This window comes from Empidonax traillii, unplaced genomic scaffold, assembly GCF_003031625.1.
Source record: "Empidonax traillii isolate 1590-97213 ecotype Southwest subspecies unplaced genomic scaffold, ASM303162v1 scaffold740:size344948, whole genome shotgun sequence".
NCBI lineage: Eukaryota > Metazoa > Chordata > Aves > Passeriformes > Tyrannidae > Empidonax > Empidonax traillii.
The window spans coordinates 49,993-76,558 of record NW_020955933.1 but is presented as its reverse complement, the minus strand read 5'-3'; the positions used below and the strand labels follow the sequence as shown (position 1 = coordinate 76,558).

Genomic DNA, 26,566 nt, shown 5'->3' with positions numbered 1-26,566 from the left:
CAGGGAGGCACTGTGTTCCTTCCAACCTGACCCATCCTGGAATTCTGCCTCTGGAGATGCTTCTGTGTGCTCAACAGTGGTGAGCCAGAATGTGGCCCCACTCAGGACTTCACTGGTGCCAATGCCTCCAGCAGGGCAGGATGGAAATGGTGACACATCATCTGTCACCAGCACTGCCAGCACCCTTTGCTCCATCCCTCCTGCTCACACCACAGACCTCAGCAACCTTCCCACGAGCAGTGGTGCCAAACAGCTTCCTCTAAGAGGCAGAGGGATGGCACAGTCTGCAAGGCAGGGCAAGAGGGTCCCTGCACACCCTCATGGTCCCTGTGCACCCCATCTCCACACCCCATCCACAAGGTGGCCCAAGGGGCCACCCATGCCATCCCCAGCCCTGGGGATGTGCCACTCCCTGCCGGAGCAGCTGGCAGGGAAGGAGGAGGAAGGCAAAAGCTGTGCCAGACTGGTGCTGAATTCTGCTTCTGCTTTGTAGGAGCAACCTGTGATAAGGAGAACCTGCCTTTCCTGCATGCAGAGAGGCTTGTACAGAGAGGCCATCCCACAGGGTGCTACCAATGTTCCCAAACCCCCACAGTGGCTTTTGGGGCCATCACTGGGGCAGGAAAGGACCAGCTTGAGTTGGAGTAAGGGTATCTTCAGATCTGGACCCACCAGGGCAGGGGGAGGTTATTGGCTGCAGCATCAGGAGTAGAGAAGGGCGTTGTGAGATAACAGCCTTGGACATCCTTTGTGTGCAAGGTTGGGTAAGGGCAGAGCCAGACAGACTGCCAGCCCTGCTGGGGCTCTTGTGAAAAGTGCTCTCTTAAAGGCAGCTGGGTCAGTCCATGGTGAAAGCTCAGATTCCTTCCAGGAGAGAATTCCTCTGGACATCCCCCTTCCCCCTTCCATCCCAGACCCTGCGAGTATCCTGGCTGTGACCCACTCCACATCACCCTTGCCATGGGACACCAGGAGTAGGAGGGAGTGCTGCATCCCCAGCCTCCCTGCAGCTCAAGGGAGGTTTTGGTGTTCCCAGCCAGCCCCAGTGCCAGTCCTCCCAAGTGCCCTCATGAGCATGAACAGTTTTCCCTCTTTCCTCCCATTTGGCAGCACCTTTCCAGCAGCTGCACCCTTCCCAGTCCTGAACCATGGTGGAGACAGTGAATATCTCCTCTTGCCTCCAACCAGGGCAGAAACAGCAGATAGAGCTGAATACATCCAAGAACTTCAGAGATATGCCTTGGCAGCACATCCTTGGAACGTGGGTCTCAGGGAATCCTGGTTCCCCGTGGCAGTAAGTGTCCAAGGGCTTGCAGTGGGAAGCGGGACCCTTGCTGGGAAGGCAAGGGAAGAATGAGGGGTGAGCGAGGAGAGTGGGGACAGCCCTCAAAGGAGGGCAGAGCCTGGCTGAGGGACAGGACACAGGGCAGCATCATGCCTGGGAAGGGACAATACAGGAGGGTGGGAGAGGGATGGGGACCGGAGGGTTGGCCTGGAGGAGGGACCGGCAGTGGGAGGTGCAGGCTGGGTGCTGTGAAGCCCGTCTGCACCCGCAGCAGTTCCTGCAGGGAACACCCTGGGCATCACTCTGGAGCCAAGAGCAGAGCAGCCCTGGAGCCCTCAGCAGCACTGCCACCATGCTGCTCCACCAGAGCCGGCCCTGGGGGCCTGCAGACCACAAGAGGTGAGTGAGAACCCCGAGTGGGGCAGGGGATGGATGGGACAGACTTGGAGACTGTGAGGAAGGGACTGGGCCAGTCCATGTCCACTGCACTGGCTGGTCCACATGGGTTTGTAGGGATGGGATGGTGTCCACCTCCCTGTGAGGTGCCACTGCCGATGGGCATGGCTGGACTGCCCCAAAGTGCCACCCCACAACCTGGTGCCTGGCATAGCCCAGATACACCCTGCCTGGGCATGGGGAGGGGGGTTGTCTCTTGAGCCAGCTGAAGCCCCAGGCAGGACAGGCAGTGAGCAAAGCTGGCCACAGATCCCTCAGGGAGATACAGGCATGAGAAAGGGGGAAATTGCCCCATTTCATTGCCGGGCTGCTGGGCAGAAGTGGGTACAGCCCTTTAACCCTGTGGCACAAACACCCAGCCCACATCGGTGCTGGGCTCCCCCGCCCTTTCTGTAGGTTCTGCATCAACAGGCAGCCTTCCAGCTGCCATGTCCCCGTGCTCTGCTCTGCAAGTCCTGCTCCCCCCAGCTCCTGCCGTGACTGTCCCTCCTCCTGGCTGACAGCATGCCCCCCACGTGCTCGCAGGACAGCGCTGCCTCTGCCAGGCACTTCCCCATGGCACCCGTGGCACCTGGGCAGGCAGCGCTGGGGAGCCGGGAGCTGCCTGTGCGGGAGCGCGGGGGTCTCTGCCCGGCTGTCCCTCGGCGGGTTTGGGAAGTAGCTCCTGCGGGAGGGGGCAGGGGATGCGTGGGAGCGTGCAGGCAGCAGGAAGGAAGCCTGCGCCGAACAATAGGGGGAAATGGAGGAACTGGAAAAAGACCCAGTGGCAGCACAGTCAGCACAGATGGTTTAGTGCGGGAGCCGCATGATTCATGGGAAAAAGGCCCTCGGCGCCCCGCGGGCAGCCCGCGGCTCTGTCCCGGGGATGTGCTGCCAAATCGTTTGGGGATGGGGGTCCCTGGTGGGAGACGAGCCTGGTGGAACACGTCCTTCTGTGTCGATGTGCTGGCAGTAAGGGGTCCGTCCCGGCCGGGGATGGGTGGAAGGCTGTCCCCCCTCTGCCTGCCCGTGAGTCATGCTGACCTCTCCCATGCCCTCGCCAGCAGTGAGAGAGAGAGATTATGGTCTGGCCCTTCCGGCTGCAGAGCCCTCCCCGAGCCGGCCGGCACAGGAGCTCATCCCCTGGGAGGGGCCGTGCTGCTCCCCCCGTTATCTGCCCGGGACACCCCCGCGGCTGCGCCGGCTCTCGTCCTCCCGCCCAGCCCCGCGCTCGGCACAGCCCGGGATGTCCCAGCGCTCGGCTTCTGCTCCACTACCCGCTCCCCCGTGAGCCCCAGGCGCTCGGTTCCTGCCTGGGCTCAGGGCACGGCCTCGCCGACAACGCGGGGCTAGTTCCGGCAACTCCGGGGAGGGGTGGAGAGGCTTGGGCTGAGGAACAACAGGATGCCGGCTCCTTGAGCTGGGAGGTGAGCGACTCCAGGGAGAGCAGTGAGGGGGGAGACCTATGGAAGAAGCATCCTGCGATTCCACTCACAGGATCTGTGCCCTTCACAGCAGCTGAACCCACCCCCTTCCCTTCCTGCTGCCACCTTACCCTCTTTCTCTCCTCCTTGCACAGATGATGGGCTGAGCATCCGTCACAGAGGCACCCCAGGGCCATGAGCTCCCCGTGCGGCCCTGACTCGGATATCGCAGACTGGCTGGCCACCATCCACTTGGAGAGGTACAGGGATGTCTTCAAGCAGCACGGCTACCACGTGGCCAGAGACGCCGCCTCGCTGGATGGGCACCACCTGCAGCAGATCGGCATCACCGCCACCGGGCACCGCAAGAGGATCCTCAACCTGGCACAGCAGACTCGGATGCTGAGTCAATCTCATACAGGACACACAGCAGGAGACATCCCTTTCCGAGCCCTGGATGCCTCCCAGGCGGGCAAGGATGCCATGAAACCAGAGCCTGGAGGGACTACTGACGCCTTTAGGACACAGCAGGGTGTTGCTGCGCCCAGCCAGGCATTGCCTCTAGGGAAGGACCCTGCTCCTCCTCCAGTCCTGAAGCCAGTCCCCAAGCCGAGGACGGTTTTCCCTCGCTCAAAACCCGAGCAGGGATTAGTGCCCGTGCCACCAGCGCGCTCCACAGTGCCAGCACACGGCCCAGGCAGCGGTGGAGCACCTGCAGCCTTTGTGGTACTAGAGGGGTTTGTGCCAGGGGAGAGCTCCACGGATTTGGAGTGCCCCGAGCCCAGGCCATCCCTACCGGCTGATCCAGGGGCAGCCGTGGCCATGGGCGTGATAACATCCCGACTGCGAGCTCGGGAGAGCCCTCGGGAGGAGACATGGCCATCCTCAGCTCCGAATCGTGGACAAACTCTGGAGCCATTGGAGAAATCCCCCCCATCCGTGCCGTCTGTCCCACCACGGCACAGCCACAGGGTCCTGGCAGCTGAGCCCAGCGCTGGGAACGTGCAGGAGGGTCACCTCCGCTCCCACCCTCCCCTGCCCTCTGCCCCAGCCAGGAGAGAGCCCTCGCCGTGCCCCAGGGCAGGAGCACAGCAGGGCCGGCTGGAGATGGTGTCCAATGTCATCTATGAAGGACTGGAGCACCCAGCAGCACCCGCTGAGGACTCAGGAGGGGAGGATGGTCCCCAGGGTGAGGGTCTCGCTCAGCCCCCGGCTCTATCCCTGCTGGAGCTGACCCAGCCAGATGACAAGCCTGAGTAAGCAGATGCTTCCCCTCGTCCCTGGGAGTGGAGGAGGGGGGAGCAGAGCAGCCAGAGCCAACAATCCAAAGAGACCCCACCCTCAGGACTCTATCCCACCCCAGAGCCTGTGCCTGCCCGCCTCCAGGTGCCAGACAAAGCCCTTTCCCCACCCTCCCTGTGTCTTCTCCAAGATCTGGATACAGCAGCTGGGATCCCTCTGGTATGACAGGGTGGCCCTGGGATGGCTCCTTCTGCCTGTGGGGAGAAGATGTTGCCCCTTCCTTGCCTCCCCAACAGCAGGGCTGGAGGTCCCCATCATGGTGAGGGGATGGCTGAGCTAGGGTTCTGGGGCTGGTTCCTGCTGGGAAATGCCCAGGAGGCAGAGCCTGGCAGGTCCCAGGGTGGGAGGAGAAGGGATCAAGGAGGGCACTGGGAGCAAGGAGGGGATGCTGCACATCCCAGGGAGCAATGCTGGGCTCAGCCTGGGTCAGGAGCAGCCTCCAGCCAGATGGGACCCTGCAGGCTCCCACCCCAGTCCAGCCCAGTAACCCCTCTCCTGTTTTCCAGCAGTCCCGGCTGGCCCAGCAGGGCCCTGCCCCCCATCCTGCAGAGACCCACTGGCAAGCCAGGTGAGAGCCCCAGGGCACTGGTGAGCTTGGGGACCTCCTAGTGTCCCCAGGAAAGGGGGCAGAGGGGGACATTCGCACACCTTGCCTTTCCCCTGCCAGGTGCTCCTGCCTCATTCAGGGACTGGGGTGCCCCATTCCAAGGCAGTGCCCAAACCCACAAGTATTTGGACTGGCATCTCTGTCATGTCATGTGCCCTGGATGTTGGGGTGCACTGTGGGCTCAGGGGGGTCCTCCTCCAATGTTGAGGGTCCTAGCTGGTCTCTCCCTCACCGCAGGCACCACTGACTGCCTTTCCCTCCCACGTCTCCCCACAGAGGTGAACGAGCAGCCCGTCAGCCCCTACAGCGAGACCATCTTCGGACATGTAGCCCCATCGCAGGACGTGAAGGTGAGGGGAGACTGTGGGGATTGTGGCTGTTCCCTGCTGCCACTCTGTATCTCACCAGCTGCTACAGAGCTGGGAGCTGCAACTGGTGAGACCGTGGTGCTGGCAGTGCCTGGTGAAGGTTCTTCCCCCAGAGGGTGGTTGGCACTGAACAGGCTCCCCAGGGCAGCGGGCACGGCCCTAAGACTGCCAGAGCTCCAGGAGGGTTTGGACAACACTCTCAGGGACAGGGTGGGATTGTTGGGGTGTCCTGTGCAGGGCCAGGAATTGGACTGGATGATCCTCGTGAGTCCCTTCCAGCTCAGCATATTCTGTGATTCTTTGCTGGGTTGGGGGTCACAGACTGAGCTCCCTGCACTGTGGGCTGGGCAGGAAGAGGAGATCTGGGATGGGAGAGGGCACAGGGAGAGGAGATGTGACTGTTCTCTCCCCACAGGGTGTTGGCATCTCCACTGGTCAGAGCTACGAGGCAGTGTCTGAGCTGGACCTGGAGCGAGAAGCCTGCAGGTGGGATCACCTCCCCTGGGCTACAGGGGCTGGGCTGGGCTCTGGGACAGGGGTTTGCATGCCAGGGGACACCTCTGGGGGCAGCCTGAGAGGAAACAGGGGGTTTTCCCCCACTGTAGAGCTGATCAGAAGTGTCTGGGATCAGGTCAGCAGTCTCCAGGAGAGCTGGTAGCTTTGGAAATGGAGATGTTCTGGTGGGTGTCCCTTGGAGGGACAGTGCTTGGCAACAAACATTGTGGGTGCACAGCTGGGGCAGGACCAGTAGTAGTGGACACGTTCACACCCAGAGGAGCCTGGATTTGGCATCTGGGAATGGGGGAAACACCACAGGGGACAGGGATTACTCATAAATGAGATAGTTCCAAGCTCCAGGTGAAGGGATGTGTAATATCGTAAGGCTCCAGCATCATCAGATCAGCATTTGCTACTCAGTCACACTGGGTTGGAGACTGAAATTGTGAGGGGCACCTTTAAAATGCTTTTGAAATGTACTTTCCATAACTCCTGATAGCATCTCAGAAAGAGGAAGGAAAGCTGCTCTTCCCATTTCGGATGGGGAGGGTTCCTTTTCCTGTGTTGCTCAGAGAGGAGGAGGTGAGCTGCAGCTCTGTGTCCTTCAGCTCTGGCCATGGCCTTGTTGGCCAGTGCATCCCTTTGGTCCTTTCTGGCCCATTGTTGGTCCAGCCCATCTCCTGCTCTGGGTGTTTGTCACTGCAGCAGAGCCTCATCCAGTGGCACAGAACTGATATAGCCACGGGCAGGGAGCTGCAAACACTTGGGAACAGGAGTTTTGTAAACAGAAATCCTGAAAACTCCCATGGAGCCTCTGAACCAGCAGTTCAGAGCAGAGCTGGGCTCTGGCCTATGGGTCACAGTCTCCATCCAGTGGCTTCCAAGGAGCTGGGATCCACAATATCCCGAGAGCATTGGTCAGGCGCTTGCAGCTGTAGACCCACCAGGGATGTGGCAGCCTGGTCTTTCTGAGAAAAGGCAAGATGTGACTGTCAGCAATGTCAGGGGCAGTGGCTCACAGGTTTTTTTCTCCCAGACTGGGCACAAGGGTGGTTGGGGTATGAGGAGTGGAAGCAGAGACAGAAAAGCTTTTGAAGACCTTTCGTGTTGTGCTCAATTCCACATCCAGCTGCTCCAATGCTTTCCTTCCTCAACCAGCCCCACTGGTCTGACCACGAACCCCCAGAGCAGAGCTATGGGCTCCTGCTCAGCTGCTGAGGGGATGCTGACCAGCCCTGATCCTTCTGTGGGACCTCCTGATCCTCCCTTTCAGCACTCGTGTTTCTCCAGTTTCTCCAGTTCAGCCAGTTCTCATCCTGCTGACTGGCAGCTGTTCACTGGGAATAACAGAATTCTCTCCTGCAGCCCACAGATCCGCTTGTTATGGGAAATATTTCCCACTCCCAAACTTCAGAGTCCCTTCTTCCCCTTTCCTCTACCTGTGGTAGGTCCTCTCACCCTGGGAGTTTCTGGGGGAGCTTTGTCTCGAGCACTCTTGCTCTCTTGGCAGTGCCAGTGTTAGCAGTGGGCACAGCCACCTCACCAGCAACAAAATATCCTCAGGAAAGAGGAAGAGGAATGCAAAATTCCCTGGAAAACTGAGACCCAAGTCTGAGGATCCAGCAGAGCCTGGAGTTTAGGGTGGGATTTACCTGCTCTGTCACTGACCACCTTCATCCAAGCTGTTGATGCTCAGCCCCCTGAAATGCTGTGCATCCCCTGCCCTGCTCCAGACATCAGTCTCAGTAGGATAGAGGTGTTGGTGCAGCGGTGTCTGTGTCAGCCTGTAGAGGTCGAGGGACTGGGTCAGACTCACCAGGCACCGTGGTGAGGATGGTGGACTCTGCCCTGGTTTGCACTGAGACCCTGGACTGCTTCTGCCCACACCTCAAGGCCATCTTCCCTTCAGGAAAAGAAACACTGGGAATGCTGTGTCCTTGACAGCTTATTCCTTACCTCTCTCCCTCTGTGTCTCCCTCCCTCCCTCCAGGTGTCCACTCACAGGTTCATTGACCATGACCTCCAGTTGCAGTAACCAGATCCAGGATCAACTCCTTGGTTCCCTCACCACCAAGCAGGTCCCTTCCCTCCATCACCCAACCTCTGTCCTTCCCCAGATCTCCCACATGAGGACGGACAGTATGAGGTTGCCCCAACTCAGTGCACCTCAGGGATGATCCTCCAGGCTCAGCTGACCTGGAAATACCTTCTCCTGGCCCTGGGGACTCATTTGTCCCTGGGGTTACTTGTCTTCACTGCCTGACACCAGCTGAAAGGGGATATGACCTGGCCTTTGCAGACTTGTTGTCTGGATGCTTCATCCACCAACCCTGTCCTTGAGGGCAGAACTGGGTCTTAGGGTGTTCTTGGGGTGCTGAGAGACCCCACTCCAGCCAGACTATGGGCTTTGCTTTTCCCTGGCAGATGCTCCATGTCCTCCAGCTCTTTATAGCTCCACTGTCTGGATGTCATGGCTCAGGAAGGGGCTGTCATGGATTTTATCTGCTCTTTCTCTTGCTCTGACCCATTCCCTCAGTCTGTCTCCCCCTCAGCCCTGGCACTCAAGGCTGATGTCTGCCTATGACTCACTGAGTCCTCCAGCTGCCCCGTTGCCTGGGCAGTCCCTCCTGAAGAAGCTGGAGACCAGGCTGGGACTGCAGTCAGATGACTCACCTTGCCAAGGCTCTGTTATGCTAATTAAACAGTAATTTTCCTTGTGCTTTGAGCCTCCCAGTCACCCGTGGCCATTTCTTGTCTTTCCTTTGGCTCCAGACACTGGAGCCAAACAGTTTTCCCTCTCCATCATCTCCTCATCCCATACAACATCCCTTCCACTTCTCCAGAACCAACCTGCAGCCTGGGTGGGTCCAGCCCAGCATCTTTCCAGGCAGATGTGCTCCTGTCCCATGTGGATCAGGGATATCTGATGTCTCATGGCCTCACAAGGTACCTGTCCAGGGCCAAAACACAGATGCATGCACAGCCTTGGCTCCTAGGATGAGTCAGTGCCCAAAACCAGGTGTTGGGAGAATTTGGGGTCCTTCTGCTCCGAAAGCATTTCTAGTCATGGATTTACACTGGAGGCAGTTTCTCATATTCAGTGGGTTTCTGCTTTATGGATTCCTTCTGCAAGGAGGAGTCCCACAGGTCAGCTGCCCCTTTCCCACATGCTCCTGAACCTCGTTCCTGCTGGCTTTATCTGACGTCACCCACATGCTCTCCTTGTGAACCTGTCCCCATCACTTGTCCTGTCCCCCTGGAGATGCCCAGCCTGCTCAGGTGCTCCTCAGACAGAAGCTGGGACAAGGCTTGGACCATCCTTGTTTCCTTTCTTGGAGCCTTTCTTTCATCCTGGCATTGGATTCCACAATGGCATCATGGGTGCTCTCCTGGGGATGCCAGTGTGTTCTGGCTTCCATGGCTCTCTTCCTGCCCATCACCATTTCACCTGGGCACCTCCCCTGTGAGCTCCTGGAACTGTCAGGCATTTTCAAGCACGTTTCCTTTTCAGGGAAAGAAAAGCGGCTGGCTGAGATGGCTGATGGGAAGGGGTAACCTTAGCCCTGGTTTATTTTTATAATTTCCTTTTATTGTTGTTGGAGAGGCTCAGCAGGCCTGGCTGAGGGGTTTAGCATGGCTTCCCGAGAAAAGGAGATAGAGATCTTGGATTCCCAAAGTGCAGAGCTCCACTGGCCCGTCTGTCCATCTCAATCCCTTTACAAGGCATTTTGGCTGGACACAAGAGCTGGACACAAGGTGTTGTGGCAGAAGGACCTTCACGGTGCCAGGCAGTTTGGAAGGGCAGAGGGAGAGGGGCTGAGAGCCCTGGTAAGGAGGCAGCTGGAGTGGCTGTAGAGCAGGGAATGGGACATGGGACTGAGGAGCTGCCTGACTTTGGTTTGCTGCCTGTGAAGGAGGAAAGGAGGTAATGCCAGGGATTTGGAGGTGTGTGGTGTTCGCAGCCTTGCCATGATATAGGACTGGCTGAGCCTCGGGCTGCTGATGGCCTCATGAACAGTAAGCCCACCTGCTCATGGAGATGCAAACACACACATCCCTGGGTGCCCCGAGCACTCAGGATGGGGTCAGGGGCAGTATGAGGTATCCCCAGGTGGAATGGTGTTGACCCTACATGGTGAGCAGCCTGGCTCCCTCACAGGCCCGTCTCCCACAGGACAAGCAGTGAGTGCAGCAGCGAGGGACGGAGCGAGGACGAGGAGACCCGGACTCGACTCATCGACCGCATCGTCCAGAATGACACCGAGGGCTATTCCACTGTGGAGGCACCGCGGGCCGAGGGGGCCCCGTTCAGCCTTCCAGCCCATCTCTACCCGGATGAGGTCCTGGATGACCTCACCATCTCCCCCTACGCCAGCTTCACGTCGCTCTCCGAGCCCCGACCCACCATGCTCAGTGGCTGGCTGGACAAGCTTTCCCCCCAGGGGTACGTGGGACAGTCATGGAATCACAGAATAAGTTGGGTTGGAAGGGATCTCAGAGCTTTCCTGTGGATGCTGGCATGTCCCATGACTCTCTCAAATCTCATTTTGTTCCAAGCCCCTGCCATGGACAGGGACACCTTCCACTAGATAGGTTGCTCCAAGCCATGTCCAACCTGCCCTGGAACACTTCCAGGAGTGGGGTGATGCAGCCCCCACAGGTAAAGCCCTCTTGGGTGAGGTGGCCACACTGGGTCACTGTGCTGCTGGGGCATCCAGGCCTCCCCGTGGGAGGTGCAGCTTGGGTGCCCCAGCTGTGCTGCAAAGGTCTCTGTGCAGTCATCTTTGTGGGAAGGGGGGGATCTGTGAGCAGATGTGGGGTCCTTGGGGGGATCATCCCCTTCCCAGCAGTTTTTCTGCTGTCCCAACAGGAACTATGTCTTCCAGAGGCGCTACGTCCGTTTCGATGGGAAGAACCTGATGTACTTCAGCAGTGAGAAGGTACAAAGGGGCAGGATGGGGCAGGGTGGGGAGGCTGCACCGTGCTGGACACCACAGAGGCTCCTATATCCCTGTTGCTTCCTTTTGTCCTTCTGTGAGGAACCAGCAGTGCTTCGTCATCACCAGGATGGAGCAGCCGTGGCCCTGATGGCTGATGGGCTTCAAAAACAACCTCAGCCATAGGAAGACCAGGATAGCAAGGGCTATCCCTCTGCCAACGGGGAGCAGGAAGGGGGGGGCCTGCTGGCTCACAAACCCTGGAACAGACTGAAAATAGGGTGCCAGCCATGGATTTCCTGAATCCTTGGCTCCCACCTGGCTGTTGGTGCCCCCCGGGCTTGCTATGAGACAGCTCCCAGGGGATGTGGAGGATGTGCCAGGTTATGAAGGTGCCCTGTGGAGAGGGAAAAGGGGATTAACCCTGCCTGGGGCTCATTCCAGGAGCCCTACCCCAAGGGGGTGATCCCACTGTCCGTGATTGAGATGGCTCGTTCCAACAAGGACAACAAGTTCCAGGTTGTCACCAGCCATCGGATCTTTGTTTTCCGTGCTGAGAATGAGGGTAAGTGAACATCCAGACCCCCAGTCCCCAAAGAACCATCCCTGCCTCCCTTCTCCATCTGGAGCATCCCAAGGGCAGCTCTCACTGCATCCCTGCCGTGCCTGCCGGGTGCTCTGCTCCATGCCAAGGCTGTTGGGAAGGGCTCAGCCCTGCTCCCTCATGCCTGGTCCCTAGCCCAGAGGAATGAGTGGTGCTCCACGCTGCAGAAGAAGGTGATGGATCAGCGCCTGGTAGGGTCTCGACCCCGGCCCGCCAACACTGCTCACTGCCAGAAGTCGGGGACCCTCGAGCTGAAGGGTCAGAAGTCCAAGGTGTTCGCAGCCCTGAGCCTGCCCGAGATGTGGCTGTACAAGAGTGAGCAGGTTCGTGGCCAGAGCAGACCCCCAGCTGGCACAGAGGGCTGTGCCAATGGCAGATGGGATGGGAGGGATGGAGGGAGCTTAGCCAGGGTTGGTGCCGAAGAAGGAGCACACAGGAAAAGGATGGACAGATAAAAGGGAATGGCAGGGCCAGAAGATGGAGATCCTGCACAGGGCAGCCGTATTGGATACCGGCAGTGGTCCCCCCCCTCATCTGCTCGCTGTCACCAAATTATTGTCATGTCTGCTGGGTGCTTTAGTCTTAGTCATACCAAGGCATCCCAATCCCTCACAGGGTTAGGTGTATGACTGAGCACGGAGTCAGCAGCAAACACACCTGCTGCCAGGGGCGTCTGCCCCATGGGAAGCATCAGGTCACTGTCAACTCACAACCTACTGCTGCCCACAGAACCCCCACTTCCTTCCTGCTGAATTTTCTCAGCTTTCCGGGTTTTTTTCTATCACCTCATTTCCGGGTTGCCCAGTAATCAACATCAACTCTGAGGGTTTGGCTCAGGTTGATACTTATTTTATGAGTGTCTCTTAGTCAAATCCTGAAAACAGAAGGACCTGGATGGCCAGGTTTCAGGGGCTGTGGGCAAAACCTGCATTTCATCTGAAGGCATAATGTATTTGCAGGGTGCTTTATGTCAGACCACGTGAGGTGGCTGAGAGACGTGTGGCAGGGTCTTGTTCAGGCAAAGCAGGGATGGGATGATGGGGGTACCGGAGGCAGCTCCGTGTCAGGAGTGGTGTGTCCACCACAGCTGTGGCACTGCAGGACCAACACTGGTGTCACTCTGAATTGCAGTTCTTCAAAATGGGCATTGGCATGTTCTTCATTGAGATGCGTGGCTCCACCATCCGCGAAGCCAAGAACCGCAACTTTGAGCTCATCACCCCCTCCAAAACATTCAGGTATCCCTGGCATCCAAGTGGGATGAGGTGGGAGGAACAGCCGGGTGCCAGACCTGGGTGCTGGTTGCTGCAGTGCCCTGAGTTCTGGCCGTGCTGGTGCCCGCAGCTTCGTGGCGGAGTCAGAGCGGGAGAAACGGGAGTGGATGGAGGTGCTGCAAGAGGCCATTGCTGAGATGCTCTATGACTATGAGGTGGCAGAGAAGATCTGGTCCAACAAAGCCAACAAATACTGTGCAGACTGCTGGGCTCAGAGTCCCGACTGGGCATCCATCAACCTCTGCGTGGTCATCTGCAAACAGTGTGCAGGTGGGGACATCTCCCCAGGGGGCACATGGTAGCCTACTTGGGCAGGCAGGTGATGGCTGGAGTATGGGGACAACTTGGGTCCCACTGCCCTGGCAGGATCAAGGAGTGCTCACTCTCCTGCTCCCCACAGGGCAGCACCGCAGCCTGGGCTCCAACATTTCCAAGGTGCAAAGCCTGAAGCTGGACACCAGCGTCTGGTCCAATGAAATTGTACAGGTAGAGGCACTCAGGGCAGGGCACCGGGGCCAGCATGGTGTGCTCAGGGGCCAGGCTGCTCCTCTAGTGGGGCAGCAGCCACATGGTCTCTGTTGGGGTGCAGGAGAACTGGGAATCCTACTCCTCCCACTGTCTCTAGTGCTCACCATGACCACATGGCTCTCCTCAGCTCTTCATCGTGCTGGGAAATGACCGAGCCAACCGATTCTGGGCCGCTCGACTCCCAGTGAGCGAGGCTATCCACCCAGACAGCAGCGCCGAGCAGAGACGGGAATTCATCTCCCGCAAGTACCGGGAGGGCCGGTACCGCCTGCCCCATCCCCACTGCACCACCCAGGAGGACGTGCTCCAGGTAGGGGCCACCTTGGGGTACTGGGGTGCTGGGAACCATCCCAGAGCTTATGGTTTGAGATGCCAGCACCTTCTGCCTGGCTGTGTGTGCTCACACCATCGTGCCAGGCATATCTTGGGATGTTGTGCCCCAGTTTGCCTGCCTTCAGACGTCCCTGGGAGTGGTCTGGGGTCTCCATGAGCCAGGACGTGGTCCCTAAAGGCACTGTCTCATCCCAGGCGCTGTGCACTGCAGTGGCAGGACCAACCCTCCTCAAGACCATCCTGCAGTTCTTCTCATCCTCGGAGACTGGTCTGGCATCTGACCCTGCTGCCAGCGAGGTGGTCCCAGGGGTTGACCTTTGGTGGGGATCGGAGAGCAAAAGGCCCAGGAACCTATCAGGTAATGAGGACCCTTGAGCCCCATCTGTGATGGGGAATCTTCCTTCTTGCCATTGGCCCTGTCCCCTTTAGCGTGCCCCAAGGCTGGGAACATCATCAGGTGCTGAGGCTCCCTAGGGACCCCATCTGGGACTCTCTTTTAGGATGGGGCAAGGCAGCATTTCCTCTGGAGCCCTTTTCCAGGGAACCCCATGCCTGGCACACCCCTTTGCCCACACCTCCATGAGTGTGGTCTCCCAACCCCTCTGGTACCCACAATTTGGTGGGTGTCTGCTCCCACCCCACTTTCAGTGCTGTGTCCCACAGGGAGCCCCGTCGCACGGGAACCGGGTCCAGAGGGCATCTACAACGAGATTACACAACCAGTGACACACAGTGGGTATCTGCATCGGGCCACGGGCCCCCCAAAGCTCCCAGGTGCCAAGAAGAGCAAAGAGGGTGAGTGTGCCCAGGAGGGCATCCCGGGGGTGCCCATCGCAGTGCCACTGACCCCATGTTCCCACAGACTTCCAGCGCATGTGGTGCTCCCTGGAGAGATCCCTGCTCTTCTTTGAGACAGAGAAATGCACTGAGCCCCTGGGCCACATTGAGAGTCGGGACCTTCTCTCTTTGGGTGTCAGTAGAGCCCAGGCACTCATCAGCCCCTGCCCCACTGAAAGGTACCCCCAGCCGTGCCCCCACCACATGCCCAGAGAACCTGTGAGCACACGGAGGGCTTTGCTCCTGCTGGATACAATGGTCTGCTCTGGCTCTGGGTGCAGAGTCGGGGTAGGGGCTGGCCTGATGGGCTGGTTCATCCTCTGCAGGTTTCACTTCACTCTCGAGCTGTTCCTCGCTGGGGAAAAAGTGCAGCAGCTGGGAACTGATGGGCCTGAGACACTGCAGGCCTGGGCCAGTGCCATTGGCAAGGTGAGACAGCCCCAGCCCCGGCGCCCTGTTGTGTCCCCAGGGTCCGTCCTCACTTCCCATTGTGATTCCTCCCATGCTCTTGATCTGCTGTGGGAAGCACCCTCCTCCCTTTCCAGGGGGTCCCATCCTCACTGGTGACCTGCCCCCTCCTCATGGGAGTCAGCACTCATGGGTTGAGCCCTGAATTCATCCAGCTCATCTCTTGCTCCCTCCCACAGTGGTTCACACCCGTGAGCTGTCACTGCCTGCTGGGCTACGAGTTCCAGCGCGTGGGCCAGCTGCGCTACAAGTGCATGCTCAACCCTGAGAGGTGGCAGCAGGCCTTCTTCATCCTCCAGAAAGCTCACCTCTTCATCTGCCCCACCAAGGAGGATGGGGCTGAGGACAGCATCAATCTCCGGAGACTGCAGGAGCTCAGTGAGTGTTGTCACAGCATGGCACAGGCACCGCCTGGTGGGTAGCCGTGCACAGCTCTGAGCCCTCCACCTCTCATCCCAATGCAGGTCTGGTTTCCCCCACGGAGACTCCAGACAAGAAGGAGATGCTGATCCTGGTGGAGATGGGGAGGTGAGTCCCGGCCGTCGGAATGATGGGGAATGAACCAACAAGTCCAGCAGGCTACCCGGGACAGAGCCACTTACGTGTGGGTCGATGCTGATCCAAATGCCATGGTGGGAATGCTACTGGGAGAGTGGTCAGACAGTGCAGAGGTCACTCCAGCCCAGGTCTCTTGATGGGGTAGCATATCCCTCGGCTCAGTCTGGTTGTGCCTTGCTCCCTGCCCCACGCAAGAGGGGATAACCTGCCCCTCCGACAATGTTCATTCCCTCTTTTCTGCCCTGTTGTTCTCAGGACATTTTACCTGCAGGGATTGTCACGGGTGGACTCAGCAGCATGGTACACGGACATCCAGGCCTCGGCAGGGGGCCGGGGCAATGCACTGCGGGACCAGCAGCTCAGCCGGGGAGACATCCCCATCATCGTGGACAGCTGCATTGCCTTCATCACCCAGTACGGTGAGCACAGCATGGCTAGAACAGCCCCCAACACACTGCAGTGGCCAGCAGTCCCACTAGGGATTATCTGAGCAGGACCAAACCCCTGTGACCCCCATGTCCCCAGGGCTGCGGCATGAGGGGATTTACCGCAAGAACGGAGCCAAGTCTCGGATCAAGGTACTGATGGAGGAATTCCGGCGGGACGCACGCAATGTCAAGCTGCGCATCAACGACAACTTCATCGAGGACGTCACTGATGTCCTGAAGAGGTTCTTCCGCGAGCTGGAAGATCCCATCTTCACCCTGGAGCTGCACCCGCAGTGGAAGGAGGCTGCAGGTACCTCCTTCACCCGACGCTGCTCCCACGCTGGACCACCTGCCAGGGTTCCCTGGAGCAAATGTCCCTTGGGGCAAGATCCTGGTGCCAACCCTGGTCATCTCTGTATCATCTCTGGATCTGCTGGTCTCAGGATTGATCCATGACATGGGTTCCTCCCTCCAGAAATTTCCTCGAAGCCCCAGCGCCTGGAGCGGTACAAGGAGCTCATCCATCGCCTGCCCCGCCTCAACCACAAGACGCTGGCTGCGCTCATTGGGCACCTCTACCGGTCAGTTGGCCACCTTACCGCAGGGTCCCCTGGTCCAGCCAAGAGCAATCAGCATTGTGGGGTCTCCCTGCTTCCCAGGGAATGCTGCCTTCCAACCCTGAGAGACAAGAGGAGCCCCATGCCCATGCCCTGTCACGCCAGCCCCCTCGATGGTGCTGGAACATGCTACTCTGGGACACCTTGAATGTTCCCAAAGGCATCCTGCAGCAAGGGGGTTGCTAGTCCCAAACAGGAGGTTTGGGACTAGGGGGCATCCCCATGTGGGATGTAGACTTCACTCAGTGCTCAAAACAGAACACTAAATTCCCATATCTGACTCAGAGTCTGAGGTGGGGCTCTTGTCTGGTTTGATGGCAGTGGGAAGTTCTCATAACAGGAACTGCCTGGCTTCAAGTTCCCATTGCTGGTGGGCTGGGTAGGTTCGAGCTGTTTTTCAGGAGAATTTATATGAGGCAGAGAAGGGTGGCTGGGGCTGAAACCCCATCCAGAGTGGGACCAGCCCCTCACCTCTGTGCTCCTTGTCCTAGGGTGCAGAAATGTGCAGACCTCAACCAGATGAGCACCAAGAACCTGTCGCTGCTCTTCGCACCCAGCCTCTTCCAGACCGACGGCAAAGGGGATCACGAGGTCAAGGTGATGGAAGATCTCATAGACAACTACGTCAGCATCTTCAATGTAAGGAGGGGCCTGCCAGCCCCCTGCACCTCCCCTTGCATCCCCCCACACTTCCCATCTCTGCCTCCCCTGCATTCCTCCATCCCAGCCTTGTGTCCTCTGTATGCTGCTCCACATTGACCCTGTGCATCCTTCCTCTGGCAGATTGATGAGGACCAGGTATCCCAGATGGATCTGGAGAACAGCCTGATCACCACCTGGAAGGACACCCAGGTACTAGGGATGTGCTTGCTGGCCCCCATCACACCGGGCCTGTGGGGACCCCCGGACTTGTGGGACTGACTGGAGGGTGGGGACACTCCCAGCTGCCCACCCTGGGTCCCCGCTGTCCCACACCACATATTTGAGAAAGGACCTTCCCCACTTGTCTTCCCTTTGCCCATCACCTCGAGGCTCCTGCCCTGGGGAGACGTAGCCCCAGCTTCTTAAGACACTGTCACCAGTCCCTGGGGTGATGGAATGTGCTCAGCACCCATGCCAGCATGGCACCAATGCCAGCCACTCTTCCCCAGCTCTCACAGGCAGGGGACCTCATCATCGAGGTTTACCTAGAGCAGAAGCTGCCTGACTGCTGTGTCACCCTGAAGGTGAGTCGCAAAGGAGGGCTGTGCCAGGAGAAGCGAGGAGGGACTCAGGCTCTGAGTGCAGCCTGTCCCTGGGACCCATCCTGCCACAACCCACCGCAGCTCCCCGTGTGTCCGGCCCCAGGTGTCCCCCACGATGACGGCGGAGGAACTCACCAACCAGGTGCTAGAGATGCGCAATGTGGCAGCCAGCCTGGACATCTGGTTGACCTTTGAGGCACTGGAGAACGGGGAGCTGGGTGAGCATGGAGGGATGGCACAGGGGGATACCCCTGGCATGGCTGGGCTGGTGGGAAGGAGGTGTGGGGCGTGGGGAGGAGGCTTTGTGCTGGTGGCAGGGGAGATGTGGACTGACACAGGGAAGGGGACAGAGAGATGAGAGTGTCCCTGCATCCCCAGAGAGGCCCCTGCACCCCAAGGAGAAGGTGCTGGAGCAAGCTTTGGAGTGGTGCAAGCTCCCGGAGCCCAGCACTGCGTACCTGCTGGTGAGGAAGGTCCCCATTGGCGAGGGCAGTTGTCTATTTACAGGTAAGGCAGTCACAAAGGGTCCCAGACCCTCGGGGTGTCCCCAGAGAGGGACAGCTCTGCCTGAGCTTCCCTTTGTCTTGGCCACTGTACTGCAGCCATCAGGCTCACATCCCTGAGACCCACAGTGGGATCCTCCTGCCCCTCCCAGCCTCCCTGACCCCCATCTCCTCGCACTGGGCAGGTGTCAAGCGTGAGAGCCCCAAGTGTGGGCTGCTGAAATGCCGTGAGGAGCCCCCCAAGCTGCTGGGGAACAAGTTCCAGGAACGCTACTTTGTGATTCAAGACCGGAGGCTGCTGCTGCTCAAGGAGAAGAGGGTACCCAAGGGACAGCCCTGCACCCCGAGGACGGGAGGAGAGACAGGGAGAGGGAACCTGGGGACAACGGCGGCATGGTGGTGGCTGTCCTCCTGGCAGGGAGGCTGGCACCAAGCTGGGCTGACCCATTGGATTTCCCTCCCCAGAGTTCCAAACCAGAGCGTGAGTGGCCCCTGGATGCAGCCAAGGTTTACATGGGCATTAAGAAGAAGTTGAAGCCACCAGCCCAGTAAGTGGGACCTTCCCTGGCCATGGCACTGGGGCATGAATCCCTCAATCCCTGCACCTGGCACATGAACTCACCTGCTGGGAGCATGCCAGGCTCCACCTGGACCCAAAGCTGTGACAAACCTGGGCCTGTGGGACCACTGCCCGCAGCTCTTGGGCTGTGTCTGAGTTTGGCACTGCTGCTCCATAGTCTGTCTCTTCCTTTCCCAGGTGGGGTTTCACACTGACCCTGGACAGGCAGCAGCTGTGAGTATCTGCCTCTGCCATCCTGGGGCTGGAGGGATCTCAAGATCTGTCCCCAGTGTTAGTGGGATTGGGATAGCCAGGGACAGTACTACAGGGCCCTGGGGTCTGGCAGAGCTGGGGCATGCCAGAGCCAGAGTGGTGGGGCCACAAGTGCAAGGTGGGAACCAGGCTCCAGGGATAATCTATCTCCCTACCGCACACCCTCCCCACCTCCCCATCCCCACCAGCACCCCTAGGAGATGCTGGGTGCCCTACAAGCTCTCACCTGGCCCTGAAGCGGCAATTTGGGCATGCAGTGAGTTTCAGAGATGCAGCTCCACGGAGGGTAGCTGTGCCTGACAGCCCCAGGCTCACAGACAAGGTGACAAGGGCACACGGGTCCCACTGGCCCTGCTCTCTGGCAGCTTCTCTGCTGTCTCCTCTGCAGGTGCCTGGTGTGCTCGGGGCAGGCTGAGCTGTGGGACTGGACCACCAGCATCCTCAAGGCTCAGGTGGGTGCAGGGCTGACTGTGCCATCCAGATGGGCAGGGCTGGGATGGGGTTGGCAGGGCAGCCTGGCCTGACCCTTCTGCCTACCCTGTCACTGTGCACAGCACGACGACCGGCACCCTGTGATCCTGCGCCGACGCTCATCCTCCGACCTTGCCAAGCAGAAGTTTGGCACGATGCCACTGGTGCCCCTGCATGGGGACAGCACCGATGCCACCATGCTCTCTGCCAACCAGACCCTGGTAAAGCCCCCGCAGCTCCCCCTGCCCACGGGTGCTCCTGCACCCACCCAGGTCCTTGCACCCATCCCAAGCCCGTGTGCCCGTGAGGCAGGTGTGTGCTGCCTGGCACCACCAGGTGCTGTGGGTGTGTGTCCCTGTCCTCAGCAGTGTGTGTGCTGTGTGCTGTGTGCTGTGTGCTGTGTGATGTGCTCGTATCCTTGGCAGCTCTCTGTGCCTGCAGACCCCACGTCAGGGGTGCTGCACCCCACTGCCCCTCCTCTGCCTGCTGAAGCCTCGTGGCCCTGCTCCGTGACCTCTGTGCTTACCTGTGCCCATATGCTCTGTTTCCAGCGCCGCCTGCACACGCGAAGGACTTTGTCCATGTTCTTTGTAAGTACCTGCACATGTGGAGTATGTCCATGGCTGGCTTTGCACTGTTCCTGCTGGCTACAGCAACCAGAGCTCACCTACAGCATCCCCCCTATGTCCATGCCATCCTGCACGTGCTGTGTGGTGGAGGGGGTGCCCATTGGTCTGCATGTCCTGCACCTGGGGATGGGGTCCCTGCATGGTCCCACTGTGGGCAAGCAAGACCAAAACAGTCCAGCCCAGTTCCCAGAGCCTCTCTCACTGGGCACACCTTGCCCAGAGGGAATCAGTGTGAGAAATGCAAGGTAACAGGTTTGAGTCCTCCTCATCATCAGGTTATTGCAGAGCTTCACCTCACTTGGCTTTGTGCTCTACATGGGCATCCACCTGACCTCCTCACCCCAGACCCTCTCTGCCAAGGGGTGCTGGGCTGGTGGCATGGACCGTGCCTTTGCAAGGACCAAAATGCTCCCCCTCCATCAGTGATGGGGAAGAAAGGGGCAGCAGTGCCTGAGCCAAGAGACCTGATGGAGGGTGGGTCCTCCATGGGCATCAGCCCCCTGGTGAGGGGCAAAGCTTTCCAGGCAGTGCGCGAGTACAAGGAGGGCAAGGTGAGGGAGGATGGAGGGGTCTAGCTGAGTGATGTGGACAGTGCCCCTCACCCTGATCCCCTGCCCTCCCTAGCCCATGAAGATTCACCAGGACTCCCTGGAGGAGCAGCAGGAGAAGGAGGTGGATGCTGATCCCGTCTACGAGGAGGTGGGGAATTTCCCCGAGCTGTCCGCACTGGACCTGGGGCAAGGGCTGCTGGCAGACCTGTCAGCCGTGCCCCCCGTGGACAGGTCTAAGAAACCAGCCCTGTTCCCTGAGCAGCCCCCAGCCACCCCACTGCGCTCCTCGCTGCCTGCCAGCCCGGCCCAGAGGGTGACAGGTCCCTCTGTCACCAAAGCTGTGTCCCTTGAAAGGGGCTTGAACCTGGAGGGCGGCAAAGCTCCGACCCAGGGGCTCAGACCCACCAAAACAGCCTCTCTGGAGAGGAATGTGGAGCCTTCCCTGGTGCTGGGCAGGGACTGGGAGCAGACAGCCACACCGGGGAGCAGTCCCGGACCAGAGAGCTCTCTGGAACTGCCCAGGAAGAGTAGTCTGCAGCCTCCCTCGCCCATCAATGACAAACTCATCCAGGAGCTCAGCAGCGTCATCCTCAGGAAGACTGATGGCCAAACCTCGGGGCCGGGCCAGCCGGTGACGTGACCCGTGACCCACCACGCCAAAGGGGCAGCCATTGATGTGGGTGGCAGCAATGATGGGTCCCCCATGCTCCCACATCACAGAATCCGCACTCTCCTCCTCCTTATACTGGAGCCAGGCAAGGACTGGGGACTGGTGACCACCAAGGGACTAGTGGGAACCAGGATGCTGAGCCATGGTGTCCCCTCCTGGGAGGGCTGGGGATGCTGCCACACGCGCTCTCTTGCTCATAAGTAGCACATCTGTCATGGAGCCCAGCACCGAGGGAAGCAAGTAAAATGGAAAATAAAAGTGGAAACGTGGTGCCTGCATGTTATGGCAGCACTGCACCGTGCCAGACAGGGGGGACACATGGTGCCTGCCAGCACGGGGGGGATACAGCATGTCCTCTCTCCAGCACTGGGCCTGTGGGGCAGGGTCAGGACACCCAAGTCACTCCCCCTTCCCTTCTTGTATTTACTGTGGCATATTTTGATGGTAGGGAGCAACAGGAGCAGGGCTGGCCATGTGTCCCCTGCATGTAGTGCAGCGATGGAGGACAGCCCCTGCTCAGGGTGGGGGTTTATACCTGTTCCTGCCATCAGCAGGGAGAAATAAAAGTTTATTTGTACTCTGGAGGGTTTGGTCGCTACAGGAGGAGTGGTGAGCGATGCCAGGGTGTGGCAGGCAGGGAGATCGGGGTGCCAGGGCCAGGCACCCAGCTGGGGCACCCATGGAATTGGGCAATGCCAGCACCATCAGAAGAACTGCAAAACCAAGGCAAAGTCATAGTGAACCTCAGATCCAGGCGGGATTTTCTGCCCAAGTCTATGGCCAGCCCTTCATGTTGGGCACCACACTGCAGGATCCCTCCTCCCTGGGCAGGGGGACACATCCTGGCATCCCCTGGCTCTGCTCACTGGACCTCAGGGGCAAGGCTGTCTTGTCCGTGGATCTTCCTAACGAGGACTCCAGCCCCTGCAGGCAGCGGCCTCCAGCATCCTGGACCCAGCCCCGAAAATCCTGGGAGATGTAGAAGTAGATGAAGGGATCAAAGCAGTTATTGAAGGCACTGAGCACCAGGGCCAGGGCATACCAGAAGTAGGTGACATTGTGGCACCCTGTGGGCTCCAGCACATAATGGATGAAGAGCAGCACATTGCTGGGGGTGAAGCAGAGGATGAAGACCAGGAGGACCAGGGCCAGGACACGCACCACCTGCCCATAGCAGCTTCCCTTGGCCAGCAGCCGCACCAGGATGCAGCTGTAGGAGATGGTCATGAGCATGAAGGGCAAACCAAAGCCCAGTCCCACCAGGGAGAGGAAATAGTAGCTGAAGAATGTGTGTGTTCCCTTATCTAGGACATCGTGGCATGTTGTGATGTTCAGGCTCACGATATCTTGTGTCTGGGAGTGCAAAAGCAGAGGGCTCATGCCAACTCCCACAACCAGCCAGATGCCCACACAGATGCCCACCTTGCCCCTGGTCCAGCTGGAGCCCTTCCACAGGAATGGGTGGGCCACGGAGATGTAGCGCTCCAGGCTGATGCAGGTGAGGAAGAGGATGGAGCTGTACATGTTCCCATAGAAGAAGGCCACCATGGTGCGGCACAAGTAGTCCCCAAAGAGCCAGTGGTTGCCCAAGAGGTGGTAGGAGATCTTGAAGGGCAGCAGGAGGACAAAGAGCAGGTCAGCACCAGCCAGGTTGAGCAGGAAGAGGGTGCTGGAACACCTCCTGAAGTTGGTGACCAGGACCCAGCAGGCCAGAGCGTTGGCTGGCAGCCCTATGAGCAGGACCACGGAGTAGAGGGCAGGGAGCAGGAGGGTGCTGAGGGTGCTGTTGAGAAAAGCTTCCTCAGAGGCTCCGGGACACAGATTTTTCTCTGGGGGCGTGAGGCGGATGAAGGATCGCCCTTTGACAGGCACTGCGGAGGACACGAGGCATCACGCTCTGCTGAGAGCCCCCTCCCACTGCCCCTTCCCACCAGGGACCACACAGGAGCTCTCACCCCTCCCTGCAACTCCCTCCCACTGGGGACCATGCAGGAGCTGTCAACCTTCCCTGCAGAGCCACCAGCAAACACAGGAGCTGGTGTCTCCCTGTCCCACAGCAGGGGCAGCTCTGACACGTGAGCCCTCGACATCCTGCTGCCCTGGCCATGCTGAGCTGTGCCACATCCTGTGCCATCCCCCACAACAGCAGTGCCAGCCCAGCTGGGCACCCTGCCCACATCCCAGCTGGGCTCTGCTCCCACACACTGCTGCAGGGGCAGGCAGCTCTGCTGGCATCCCTCGTGCTACCAAGCCCAGCACAACAGGATCAAAAAGGCAGATGGGAAACCCCCACCAGCACAGGGTTGGGATATATCCACGCCAGGATGGGAGCTCCTGCCTCCTCCTCCCCAGCTCAGCTCCCCTCTACATGTCCCTGTCTTCCTGCAGTCAGGGGCTTTTCACCGCATGTGAAGAACAAAAGCAAAGAACAGGAAGGCTCCGGGACACCAGACATAAGTCTCCAGATCAGATCCCTTTTCTGGCTTGTTCAAAAAACCCAGCCAGGCTCCTCTCCCCTGCACATCATCCCTGGCTCCAAAAGTTCCATCCAGGTGGGTCCCCAGAACATTCCACCCTGGGGGGCTTCGGTTACATCCAATGGGTTTCGCACCACCTCTGTCACCTCTCCACATCCAGGGGATGGAAAATTCAGGTTACAAGAGCAGTAATCTGAATTTTTGCTGCCAAAAGGGGAAATGCTGCCTGGGTTTCAGGCCTTCACTCAGTTTTTCAATGTGCACACCAAGGGAAGGCAGCAGAGTGGTGCCCCAAGCTTTCTCCATGACATCCAGATATCCCCTCCAAGTATGATGGGATGTGATATTGGGGTGTCCCAGCAAGGCCTCCCTGCCCTGCCCCATCACACCCAGACCCAGCAAGGCACTTACTTGGGGAGGGTTGGGTGGCAGAGACGAGCCAGGCGCAGCTGAGCAGGAGGGTGACACAGGCAGCAGCACAGCCAGGCGATGGCACCGGCCGGGACATCTCTGCCGAGTGGTTGCTGTGCCAGTTGGGTCTGCACAAATGCCACGGGCAGGGCTGGTCTCACTGCACGTCACTGCGGTGGGGCCAGCCCCAGCCCCCTCCCGCTGCTCCCCTTCCTCTTTCTCCAGCACGTCACCACCAGCGTCCTGGCCTCGTCCTGTGGCGTGTGCGGCCAGACAGGAGCACAAAGTGTCTGCCAGTTGTTACCAGCACCGAGCGTCCAGGGGACATCATCGAGGCCAGGGGGATTTCCAGCCACTGGCACACAACCACGCTGTGGGGAGGAGGAAGCAGATGTGAGACAGGCATAGGCAGACGGTGGAGAACTGCAGCGGGAAGAGGGAGCTGTTTGTGCCCCATGTGTGGGACAGGAAGGAGGCAGCTGGTGATATGTGTCCCTGCCCCACTGCTGCACCACCAGGACACAGTGCAGCTGCGTGCTCGGCCCGGCCAGGACCAGGCGTCCCCAGGGATCCATCACTGTGGTCGGGATGATAAGTTGGTGTCACCCTGTAGATGGGGTCAATGGGGCCACCCTATATTGTCCCACTCTGCTGTCCGCTCCTGTCACCTAAGTGGGAGTTGGGTGGCTGTCATCCATTTTCCCAGCTCCTTCCTGCAGCAGAGGGGACAAGGAGGGGAATAACAGACCTGGTGACACTTCTCCAGCCCAGCCCAGCCCAGCCTTGTGCACTGTCACGCACCAAGGGATCCAGGACATGCAGCTGACCACAAAAATGTCACGGAAAGAGCAAGAAGGGGACAAATGGAACAGTGGAGCGAGCCACAAGCTCTGCAGGAACCACAGAGGAAAACCAGAACAAAGAAGTGAAAGCAGTGGCATTTGAGCAGAGCACCAAATGCCACTGCTCAGCACCATGCCCATGTCCCCATGGCAGAGTCCTGCCGTGCTAGGGGCTCTGCATCTCCCATGTGATGTGGGACTCCATGTGTCTCTGCGGACTGAGGTCCCACTGCTCCACATGTCCTCGCACCCCAGAACCAGTGCCCCAGCATCCCATGTGTCACCATGTCCCGGGACCAGTGCCCTCTGTGTCCTTGTGCACAAGGACTTGGTCCCCAGCATTCCCAGTGCCCTGTGCTCCAGCACCCCCCATGTCCCTATATCCCTGTGTCCCCCCATCCCTGTCTCTCCATCTTCCTGTGACCCCATGTCCCTGTGTCCCCATGTCCCCATGTCCCTGTCTTCACATGTCCCCATGTCCCCGTGTCACTATCTCCCATATCCCTGTGTCTCCATGCCCACATTTTCCCTCCCATGTCCCCATGTCCCTGCCTCTGTATCTCCCTATGTTCCCGTGTCTCTCATGACCCTGTTCTCCTGCCTTTCCATGTCCCCATGTCCCTGTCTCACATATCCCCACATCCCCATGGTCCTGTCTTCCATGTGCTTATGTCTCCATGTCCCTGTGTCCCTGTCCTCTTGACTTTCCATGTCCCCATGTCCCTGTGTCCCCATTTCCCATGTCCCCATGTCCCATGTCCCTAATGTCCCACATCCCTGCCCTCCTGCCTCCCTGGGTCCTTATCCCTGTGTCCCATATCCCTGTGTCCCATGTCCCTGTGTCTCCATGTCCCATGTCCCCGTGTCCCATGTCCCTAATGTCCCGCATCCCTGCCCTCTTGCCTCCCTGGGTCCTGGTCTCCCTGCTTCCCTTATCCCTGTGTCCCATATCCCTGTGTCCCATGTCCTGTGTCTCCATATCCCTGCCATCCCATGTGCCCATGTCTCCACATCCCTGTCCCTGTCCTCCTGACTCCCCATATCCCCAAGTCCCCATGTCCCATGTCCCTGTCCTTCTGTCTTGCTTTGTTCCCATGACCCTGTCTCCCTGTGTCCCCTTATCCTCAACTCCCTGTGTCCCCATATCCCAGTGTCTCCACATCCCTGTCTCCCCATGTCCCCATAGCCCCATGTCCCCACATCCTCGTGTCTCCACATCCTCGTGTCCCCATGTCCCGTGTTTGTGTCCCCATATCCCAGTGTCTCCACGTCCCTGTCTCCGCGTGTCCCACTGTCCCGTGTTCCCCTGTCCGTGTCCCCTGTCCGTGTCCCCCTGTCCGTGTCCCCATATCCCCGTCTCCCCCTGTCTGTGTCCCCATATCCCCGTGTCTCCCTGTCCCATGTCCCCCTGTCCGTGTCCCCCTGTCCCGTGT

The 26,566-nt window shown here is 59.2% G+C and overlaps 2 protein-coding genes across 3 annotated transcripts; one reads left to right on the top strand and one right to left on the bottom strand.

Annotated features, from left to right (window-relative positions):
• The first annotated feature begins 1,581 nt into the window (after window positions 1-1,581).
• Window positions 1,582-21,980, top strand: ARAP3 (ArfGAP with RhoGAP domain, ankyrin repeat and PH domain 3). 2 transcript variants are annotated; one of them, XM_027900579.1, is made up of 34 exons: window positions 1,582-1,684; window positions 3,300-4,400; window positions 4,953-5,014; window positions 5,330-5,403; window positions 5,837-5,900; window positions 10,087-10,363; window positions 10,790-10,859; window positions 11,301-11,421; window positions 11,596-11,783; window positions 12,592-12,698; window positions 12,805-13,004; window positions 13,135-13,220; window positions 13,390-13,572; window positions 13,791-13,953; window positions 14,259-14,390; window positions 14,458-14,611; window positions 14,759-14,861; window positions 15,080-15,278; window positions 15,365-15,428; window positions 15,714-15,877; window positions 15,984-16,196; window positions 16,362-16,467; window positions 16,995-17,142; window positions 17,287-17,355; window positions 17,655-17,729; window positions 17,851-17,965; window positions 18,126-18,254; window positions 18,436-18,569; window positions 18,716-18,798; window positions 19,008-19,043; window positions 19,471-19,534; window positions 19,637-19,774; window positions 20,105-20,143; window positions 20,807-21,980. In XM_027900579.1, the coding sequence occupies exons 2-34, from the start codon at window positions 3,340-3,342 to the stop codon at window positions 21,371-21,373; spliced, it is 5,388 nt and encodes a 1,795-aa protein (XP_027756380.1). In that variant the 5' UTR covers window positions 1,582-1,684; window positions 3,300-3,339; the 3' UTR covers window positions 21,374-21,980. The 2 variants fall into 2 exon arrangements, with proteins under 2 accessions (XP_027756380.1, XP_027756379.1); XM_027900578.1 differs by having other exon boundaries at window positions 5,837-5,907; window positions 10,094-10,363.
• Window positions 21,981-22,070: 90 nt separating this feature from the next.
• On the bottom strand, window positions 22,071-25,182 carry LOC114066126 (proteinase-activated receptor 3-like). The gene is made up of 3 exons (XM_027900563.1): window positions 25,093-25,182; window positions 24,292-24,419; window positions 22,071-23,274 (listed from the first exon to the last, which is right to left on the bottom strand). The coding sequence occupies exons 2-3, from the start codon at window positions 24,386-24,388 to the stop codon at window positions 22,178-22,180; spliced, it is 1,194 nt and encodes a 397-aa protein (XP_027756364.1). The 5' UTR covers window positions 24,389-24,419; window positions 25,093-25,182; the 3' UTR covers window positions 22,071-22,177.
• Window positions 25,183-26,566: the final 1,384 nt, after the last annotated feature.